Source organism: Podarcis liolepis, assembly GCF_965112155.1.
Source record: "Podarcis liolepis genome assembly, chromosome: 15".
Taxonomy (NCBI): Eukaryota; Metazoa; Chordata; class Lepidosauria; order Squamata; family Lacertidae; genus Podarcis; species Podarcis liolepis.
This window is the reverse complement of record NC_139566.1, coordinates 42,171,328-42,181,210: the sequence shown is the minus strand read 5'-3', so window position 1 is coordinate 42,181,210 and position 9,883 is coordinate 42,171,328. Positions and strand designations below refer to the sequence as shown.

The 9,883-nt window shown below is 39.8% G+C and overlaps 1 protein-coding gene across 1 annotated transcript; it reads left to right on the top strand.

The window, feature by feature from the left end:
* Positions 1–2,454: 2,454 nt before the first annotated feature.
* LOC310693860 (vomeronasal type-2 receptor 26-like) lies at positions 2,455–9,500 on the top strand (the record flags this gene model as incomplete). Its single annotated transcript, XM_083476242.1, has 5 exons — positions 2,455–2,717; positions 4,205–4,382; positions 6,049–6,903; positions 7,533–7,614; positions 8,599–9,500. 5 exons carry the CDS (start codon positions 2,455–2,457, stop codon positions 9,498–9,500), a joined length of 2,280 nt encoding a protein of 759 aa, XP_083332368.1.
* Positions 9,501–9,883: the final 383 nt, after the last annotated feature.

Here is a 9,883-nt window from a genome sequence, read left to right as displayed (position 1 = left end):
TAATAATGAAAGAAGGAAGTAAATGGAAACTGAAACCATATGTTGAAGTAAAAGAATATGTAAATGATTGGTTGCATTATTTTCAGATTAATGAAATGTTTAAAAAAGATGTATTAGAAAGGTTTTACCGACAAGGAATCAAAATATCAATTGGAAGTATTGAATAATGACGTAAAAATTCTGTCTAAAATGTATAAATTATTATTGGAATGGTATACAAAGGACGAGGAGGTTAAATCGGTTATGATCCATTGGGCCAAAGATTTTGGATATAATATACAATTTAAAGAATGGGTTAAATTGTGGAATGAAGGCCCAGAGATGGAAACAGGAACAAGTACCTACTTTGGAGGAGTGGAGAATGACGCTGATGGACTATGCAGAACTTGATAAAATGACAGGGAAGATCAGATACCAACGAGATCAAAAGTTTATCGAGGACTGGGGAAAACTAGTCGAGTATTGGGGAGGTTTAAGTGATAATGAAATAACGTTTGCGGCATTTAAAGAAGCTCTGTAAAAACTTAAGAAATATTGTAAGAAAGAAAAACAGGCGTGGATGGGTTTGTTAAAAGGCAATAGGAAATGTTGGAAATGTGTAACTAAAAAGTTTAATTCGGATGATTGTCAGAATGGCTGATGGAAGTCCAAAAAACGAGAAAATTTGTAAAGTGGAAATGTTTATCTATTTTTCTTTTGGTGAAAATTAATAAAAATATTAAAAAAATAAATAAATTGTGGGAATGAAGGAATGAAATGCTACAATAAAGGAAAATGTGATGAAAATGATATATAGATGGTACGTAACACCAGTAAAATTAGCAAAAATGTATAAAGTAAGTAATAAATGTTGGAAGTGTAAAGAAAAAGAAGGAACATTTTACCATATGTGGTGGGAGTGTAAAAAAGTGTAATGCTTTTGGGAAAGGATATATAATGAGTTAAAAAAGATGTTGAAATATACATTTGTTAAGAAACCAGAAGCATTTCTACTAGGAATAATAGGAAATGAAATTAATAAGAAAGAATGGAAGTTATTTTTATATGCAGTAACGGCAGCAAGAATACTATTGGCCCAAAAATGGAAACAAGAAGAATTACCTACGATTGAAGAATGGAGAATGAAATTAATGGAATATGTAGAACTTGATAAATTAACAGGAAGGATCCGGAACTGACGAGACCAGAGATTCACTGAAGACTGGAATAAATTTACAGATTATATGAAAAGTATATGGGATGACCAGATAACGTTTGTAAGTTTTCAGGAAGCTCTGTGAGAATGTAGGGTAGAAATATTGTTTAAAAAAATAAGGTAAATTAAGATATTATTGTAGTGCAATATTAAATTAAGAAATGTACAAGAAGTGATTAAGATAGAGAATTATCAGACAAGTTGTTGGAAGTAAAAAAAAAAGATGTTGGTGATAAATTGGATGTTTGGTTTTGTATAGTTTTATATTGGAAAACTAATAAAAATATGTATTAAAAAAAACAACGACACACCCCAAAGGGGCAAAACCCGGGCCCTTCCCAGGGAGACCATTCTCCCACTGAAGGGTAACAGTGAAAACTCAAGAAGGATCTTATATAGTATCTACCCCACCCTATAAAAAGATAAATATTGGAACTTAACCTTCAGCTTGTCTCTGTCAGTCACTCTGTCAATTTTACGATCTTATTGCCCTTTCCCTTCCCACATGCCACAACCACAACCACATGTATTGTATGTTTCAAGTTGTACCACTGCATTTAAGCCATCATTGTCACCTGCTGCATGCCTCACATTGCTCTCCAACTCTAAGATAACAAAAGGAAATTTCCCACTTCCATAGGCATTGATCTATATTTTTTATATACAGTAGCAAGTCAGTTTCTGCTGTTAGCCCATGTAATATAGGATTTCTGAATCCTTCCCTCCCTCCCTTTAACTGGTGTACAGGAAACATCCCTGAAAATCCTGAAAATCATGTCTTCATTGGTGACACATGTACACTTGGCGGAAATGGTGCAGGTGTGATTGAGGAAGAGTGTTGGGGAAACTAGGAAGTTCCCTTCAGATCAAGAGTTTGCAGCTGGACTTCTTGCTTGCCTGGGGCACTCGCAATTACAAGAGAACTACTCAATAACAAATAGGCATCATTATTTTGATCTTACTAAAAGTCACAGAGCTCAATGCTCTAAGGAGATAACTTTGGAACTAGTAATTATCTCAAATTGCTGGGATTTATCATTCATCTTCCCTAATCCCCTGTACACTTTTTCAGGCCATGAACACAATCAATGTCAGATTGTGAAAGTGTATATAAAATAAATCCTGTGTCATTTAGATTAGAAATTCTGAACATGCAGGTCTTCATGAATCAGATCATTGGCATTTTCCTTTATGAAAATAATCCAGAGTCATTCAATGAGAACTCCTGTGATGCAGTTTATGGAGGATGAGATACAAATATGACTTTCAACATCCCTGTTGGCCCCAAGATGGTAGGAACATTTCTGCTACAGATTCTTCTCTTCCTGTGGCTTCAGTTGCCTCCAACTGAGAGCAAGGAACACTCTGCTAGATGCACCATGATGGAGCCTTTCCAGCTTCCATACCAGAATTATCAGAGAGGGGACCTAGTCATTGGAGGAATTGTTACGTATTTCGGCTTTTTATTTGAAGAAATGGATTTCCATGAGCCCCCAAACACAAAGCTTACAGATGAACTTCTGTAAGGAAAAAACTCTATCCTTCATAGCGTACCCTTGGTGAGCTCATGTATGCTACAATTACACCAAACATACAGTGGTACCCTCAGAACACGTTTCCATGTGACTTTTTTCAAGTAGGAATGTTAAACATATATTTTCTTCTTTTTACATTGTGATCTTGGTATCTTCTTCTTTCTTGCTTTATTCTGCTTCATGAGGTTTCTATCTTCTGCCTGTTCTGCTTTCTCATCACCTGATCCCATGGCTCTCACCGCTTTCTCCCAACTTCATCCTCATCCTCCCTCTGTGTTTCCTTTCACACAATTAATGCCTGGTTTTTCTTTGCAGCAAAGCTATATCTTCATATTCACAATCACTATCATTTAATCTGACAGTTACAGATGAATGTGACATATGAATAACAGAATTTGGATTATAGTCTCTGCTATACAATGTAAACCCTATTGAGTAAAAAAAAAAGTATCGATACTGAGTTATTTGCAGAGTAGACCCACTGAAATTAATAAACCTAATTTAGTCTGATCTATTGATCCTAATGGTCCTTCTAAGAGTATGACTAACATTGGCTACAGTATTTTTTGTACAGCCACTATTTTATTTGAAGGAGGGAAACTCAGTTACTATGAAAGAATAGAATTTGTTCCATCAGATGTGCTCTGGTCTCTGCTGCCCACCTACACCAAGCACTAACTACCTGAGAGGCACCAGTCAGAATTTCTGACTTGGGAACTTCTCTTCCAGTAAGTGTCCATTGGTTCCTGAAAGGAAATAAAGGGGTAAGAGAAAGATGTGGCAAACAGGTACCCCCTCCCAGCAGTAGCAAAATAGCTGTTTGCTTTAGCCACCTGTGAGGACCCACAATTTTAGGCACCAGTGGTACAGCTGCAAATAACATATTTATTTACATATGTGTGTTTCAGTATATGAATGCTCTGCACAAAATTAAATGCTTTTTAGATGAAATATTCTTAAAGCTGACTGAATATTGTCCATGGGGTCAACTATCAACTGTTGAGACACACAATGGATATATAGTTTGTTTGTTAGCTTATTCGTTTTATTTAATCTTTTGGGATTTGCCAGAGAGAGCCAGAAAGTTACCAATGTGCTTAAGAGGGAGAGGAGGAGAATACCTCTGACACGTAGTAAAGTGCTACCTCGGGTTAAGAACTTAATTCTTTCTGTAAGTCCATTCTTAACCTTTAACTGTTCTTAACCTGAGGTACCTGAGCTGCCGCTGCGCCGCCACCACATGATTTCTGTTCTCGTCCTGAAGCAAAGTTCTTAACCTGAGGTACTATTTCTGGGGTAGGGAAGTCTGTAACCTGAAGCATCTGTAACCTGAGGTACCACTGTATAACTCTTTTATTAGTGACACACTGAAGTACTACCAGAATATTCTCTCCCTGGTGTTTGCTGTCAAAGAAATAAACGGGAACCCTAATATCGTACCGAATATGACCTTTGGGTTTCACATCTATGATAGCTACTTAAATGCAAGGTTGACTTATCAGAACACCCTGAAACTTCTGTCCATCACAGAAAGGATTGTCCCCAACTTCATATGTGAGACGAAGAAAAGTAAGGTAGCTTTTATTGGGGGACTTGACTCTGACATCTCTCTCCACATGGCTACTGTCTTAAGCATCTACAAGATTCCACAGGTATAGTAAGACTGGGGGCTGTCAAGCTCTTCTGCCTCGGGTACAATAATTAACTTCTGGGTTCTCAATGCTTTCTTTTACTTTGGTTCATTTTTCTGAAAAAGGAAGTGTGAGAGGAAAATATGTAAATGATACAAAACATCTGGGGGAGCTATGCACTAGTGGCTGGAGGAGAGGGGCTTTGGTGCTTGCCAGACTTCGTCTCCCATGTGTCACTGGGAAGCAGCAGGGAGGTTGGAACTGGGCAAATGCAGCAGCAGGAGCCTTCCTCCTGCTCCCAGGAAGCTGCCCAAGGCCAGCTGCAAGAGATCAGAGAAACCCTGGTCCTCCTAAGCAGTTCTGGCTAATCCACAGATTTCCCAGCTATTTCTCCTAATGTAATATATATTTTGATTTCATTTTCACTAATGTATTCACTTTTGCGACCAGTGTCATTTTAATATAATGCTTTGCTTTTGGTTGGAGAAGTCAATTACAAAATTCAGAGAAGTAAAAATGTCAGAGGATAGCTGCATTTTGGCTCACCAATTGTTACAGGAATTGTGAATCAGGTGGATTGTTGTTTTTTTAATTATTAAGATGTTAATTGAACTCAATTCCTATCCCTAGTTGTGTCTCATCAGAATGGTTCCAACTAAACAAGGGAGTTACTTGTCCAGATTTTGTCCACTAGCCCCAGCCACTTTTGCTCAATGGTCAAGGAGTCCAGGAAGTTCTGGAGAGCCACAGGTTTCCCACTCATGAAATATACCATGATTGTCACGGCCTAAAATTGGCTGCTGTTTCTTTAATATAAAAGGAACCGAGTCGGTATGTGTCAGCAGTGTTCAATGAATCGGCAAAGCCTGCATGACTCATGCAACCTTTTACCTACTCATGCCTGTATATATAGAGTGGTCATTGATTGTGTGTGGTGTGGGTTGGTAGAAAGCGGGTTGCGTTTGATATGAATAAAGCCGTCAGTCGTGGTTGCAGAAGACTTTCTAAGAATAAAAGCAGTATTCTGCAAAGTACTCTTTCTCAAGGACTCTTTGCGCCAACTAGGGTTTGAGGACCAGGCAAAGGAGGCAAAGGAGGTCAGAACCTTTTCTTTTTCAAACATAGACAATGATGTCGAAGGACAAAAGAGCTTCTGAACTGACAATCCCTCCACAGTTCCGTTGAGCTGTACTTCTTTCTTCCCAACAAACAGAACCTGTGGGTATAGGTCCAGATCTTGAATTATTTTAGTGGTGCACATCACCACAAAGTATATGAAAATATGGTGCCTGTTATGTACTGAGTTGAATAGGATCCAAACTGAAGCAGTCTTGATTGGTCCTAGAACAATAGGATCCAAATTGCAGCAGTCTGATTGGTCCTAGAACAATGCAGCAGTTTGAATGGTTGGCAGGAACCACCCAATCATGCTCCAGATAGAAGTGAATCCACAACCTGATTGGCTTACAGTAGAATTCCAGAATTAGCCAATCATGTGCAGCCCATTGTGTAAATAATGCATATAAAGCAGATACTTTGAGGGGACTTTCATTCATTCCTCCTCACCACTATGAGCTGAATAAACAGCATGAAATCACTTTGTGACTCTGAGTATATTTCAGTGCCTCTATTTATAAACTGTAAGCTAGAACTCTCCAATTCTTGTGGGTTTGATTTCTTCCCCCAGATTGCTTACTGCGTATTAGCTCCAGTGAGAAGCCCAGAGTTGCAGCCCCAGACATTCTACCGAACGGTGCCCAATGAGAAATATCAATATGAAGGGATTGTCAGGCTACTTCTATATTTCCAGTGGACATGGGTAGGAATTGTGGCATCCGATGATGAAAATGGAGAGACCTTTATGCAAAGCTTAGTGCCAATGCTTTCCCAGCATGGAGTCTGTACAGCTTTCAATGAAAAACTACCAGCCATATCTCAAGGTCTAGATCATTTTAGTTCCCTGGAACTCCTTCGGACCAAGTCCTCTTTCCTGGTGGCCTCAGAAGTTAACATATTGGTTCTGTGTGCAGAACCTCAGACCATTACTGTTGTGAAATGGTTGCAATATTTCTATTCATTAGCAGAAAATGTTGCAGGCACCGTGTGGGTTTTGACAGCCCAGTGGGCTTTCTCTTCAGAAACAATGCAAAGGTATAATGATATACAACTCTTTGATGGTGCCTTGTCTTTTGCAATTCACACAGAGAAAGTCCAGGGATTTAAAGAATTCCTTCAGACCCTGAACCCCAACTCTCCAAATGGAGATGGGTTCCTCCAGGCTTTTTGGCAACAGGCATTCAACTGTTTATTTTCTGCTTCCAATGGGCACAAGGAAAACACAAAGACCTGCACTGGCCATGAGAGTCTGGAGAGCCTTCCTGGGCATATTTTTGAGATGACCATGACTGGCCAAAGTTACAGTATCTATAATGCGGTTTATGCCATTGCACATTCTTTACATCAGATGCACTCATCCAGGCCAAAACGCAGAATGATGGCAGGCAGAGGTGGGCTCGATCCTCCAGAACTGCAGCCTTGGCAGGTGAGATTTCGTATTCAGAATAAACCTTTGCAAAGTTGATCAAGAGAAAGGAGAATTGTGAAAAATTAAGAATTTGTTTGAAAATACTAAGGTTTGTTTCTACCAATGACTGCCCACCTATTCTGTCCAGCAACACCAACTTTTTTCTAGAACCTGCATTGGTTTCTGCACTAAAGAGGAACATAGAGGGCTATTTTCAAATGTGGTTGCCTGGTCTGTTTTTTAAGTCCCTTCCAGTGATATTCATTGATTGTTTTGGAACTGCAAGTTATGGTCACTTTACGTTGGTGGGGAAAAGTAAACAAAGAAATGGAGATCAGGGAAAACCCACCATGAGCTGCCCCACATTTCTTTGCCCCCCTCTCCCTGCACACCCACCTTGCAGAAGGGGCAGTTCCAGGGCTTCCTGACATGGCACCATTTTGCCTTTGCACACGGACCCCAGAGCTGAACCCTCACGCAAGTGGCAGGCCAGCTGTACTTACAAGAAATACTTAGGTGCTCCATATGTTGTAGACTGCACAGTTTTTGACTACTTTCCAATGTGTGAAAAATATTGATGGATACTTGTTTCTAAAATCCATTAAAGCTCTCCTTTAAAAACTTTGCCTTTGTTTTCTTCTGTCTAGCTGCACTCGTTCTTGAAGAGTATCTCTTTTAACAACAGTGATGGTGACTTAGTGTCCTTTGATGAGAAGGGGGAATTAGCAGGTGGATTTGATATTATTAACTGGGTTACTTTTCCAAACCAAACCTTCTCCCGAGTGAAAGTAGGAAAGATAGTTCCACAAGATTCACAAAATGTAGACTTCAGCATGGATGACGGAGCCATCACATGGCACAGATCTTTTAATCAGGTGGGACCATTGAATTTTTAAAAATGCGGTATTGTATGAGTAAATTATACTGACCCAAGTGAGATTTACATCTCAGAAGACAAGGGGAGGCTAAGTTACCCATTTGTTTTGAAAGATTTAATGTCTTGTGGTGCTTCTCTGAGCCTAATAATGTATATGCTTCCTATTTTACCTTCTTTTTTTAACTCCCTATATTTCAAAGTCTGTTGTCTTCTCTGTCCTCTCTCCATCCTCCATCTTTAAAATTCAATATCCCTTCTCATTCACTCCCAATATTTACATTATAGTTTATTTATTTATACAGCACACCTTTCTGGAATAATGTTAATCAGCCAACTGATCTCTTTTTGGTTAAAATTGTGTTGTTTACAAGGCACAAGAGAGCTATATTTTCTCCTTTTATGGCTAGGTGCTGCCCCTTGCCTTGTGTAATGATCGCTGCCAGCCAGGCAACAGCAGGAAAAAGAAGGAGGGGTTGCCATTTTGTTGCTATGATTGTGCTTCATGTCCATATGGGATGATTTCAAATCAAACGGGTAGGATTACTATTACTATTACTATTTTGAACATTGTACCACTAAGTGTTCTGACCAACTCTAGCTAAGGGCACAACCAAAGCCAATGTTTCTGATCACTATCTTCAGATGAAGGACAGAGTAGATGAAAAATCCATGCACCTAAGGCCTATGAAAACATAAGCCTATTGGGGATTATGCATAATGGCAGGAGATTGTACAAACTGTTGTTAATATCCACTTATCTCTGATACTTATTCCAACTAATTAACGTCTTATTTGTTGGAACTCATATATCACTCATTTCATTTTCATTTTTCCAGATATGGATTATTGTTTCCAATGCCAAGATGATCAATTTCCAAACAAGGAGAGAGATCAGTGCATCCCCAAACGCCAACATTTTCTTTCCTACGCAGAACCTTTAGGGGTCGTTTTAGCTTCCTTAGCCCTGGTCTTTTCTCTGGTCACAGCTTTGATACTTGGCGTCTTCTCTAGGAATGGGGACACTCCCATTGTCAAAGCCAACAACCGGGACCTCACCTACACTCTACTCATTTCCCTCTTGCTCTGCTTCCTCTGCTCCTTGCTGTTCATTGGCCAGCCTCACCCAGTGAGCTGCTCTTTGCGACAAGCTGCTTTTGGCATCATCTTCTCCATTGCTGTGTCTTGTGTCTTGGCCAAAACCATCACGGTGGTTCTGGCTTTCATGGCCACCAAACCAGGATCCAGGATGAGGAAATGGGTGGGGAAATCTCTCACAAACTCAGTGCTTCTTGCTTGCTGCTCCGTTCAAACCAGCATTTGTGCTGCTTGGCTCTGTACGGCTCCTCCATTCCCAGATGTGGACATGAACTCTCTGGTGGAGGAAATCATTGTGGAATGCAACGAAGGTTCTGTCGCGATGTTTTATTCTGCCCTGGGTTATCTGGGATTCCTGGCCATGGTCAGCTTCACTATGGCTTTCCTGGCCAAGAGGTTGCCGGACAGTTTCAACGAAGCCAAGTTCATCACCTTCAGCATGTTGGTGTTCTGCAGCGTTTGGCTGTCCTTTGTTCCCTCTTATCTGAGCACCAAAGGAAAGCAGATGGTGGCTGTGGAGGTCTTTTGCATCTTGGCCTCCAGCGCAGGTTTGCTGGGTTGTATCTTTTCTCCCAAATTGTACATAATTCTTCTCAGGCCCGACTTGAACAGCAGAGACCACTTAATTTTGAGGAGCAAATAGGAATCACCTTGTGTTGATGGTTTTAATTATTGCATTGTTTGCTGCCATTCATTGAATGAAAGGCAGAAAAAGTATTTCCTTGTCTTTCTCAACTCTTACCCTTTTCATTCTTAGAAATAGCCTCCAACCTACATCGGTAGCAAATAAAGCTGAGACCAATTTTAACCCCATAAAGCTTTTCTGTCAATTTGTTATCCTGTCAATACACCAAACTTCCATTCGTAAGGAGAGACATCATCGGTGTGAAACATGTAACTTCTGCCAAGGCTATACTTTATATATTTAGGTAAAAGCTGTATTGTATTTATTTATATGTAATCAAGAAAAGCTGCTGATCTCAGAATGTAGCTACAAAAGCCTGTATAACATGGCAGAACATCATG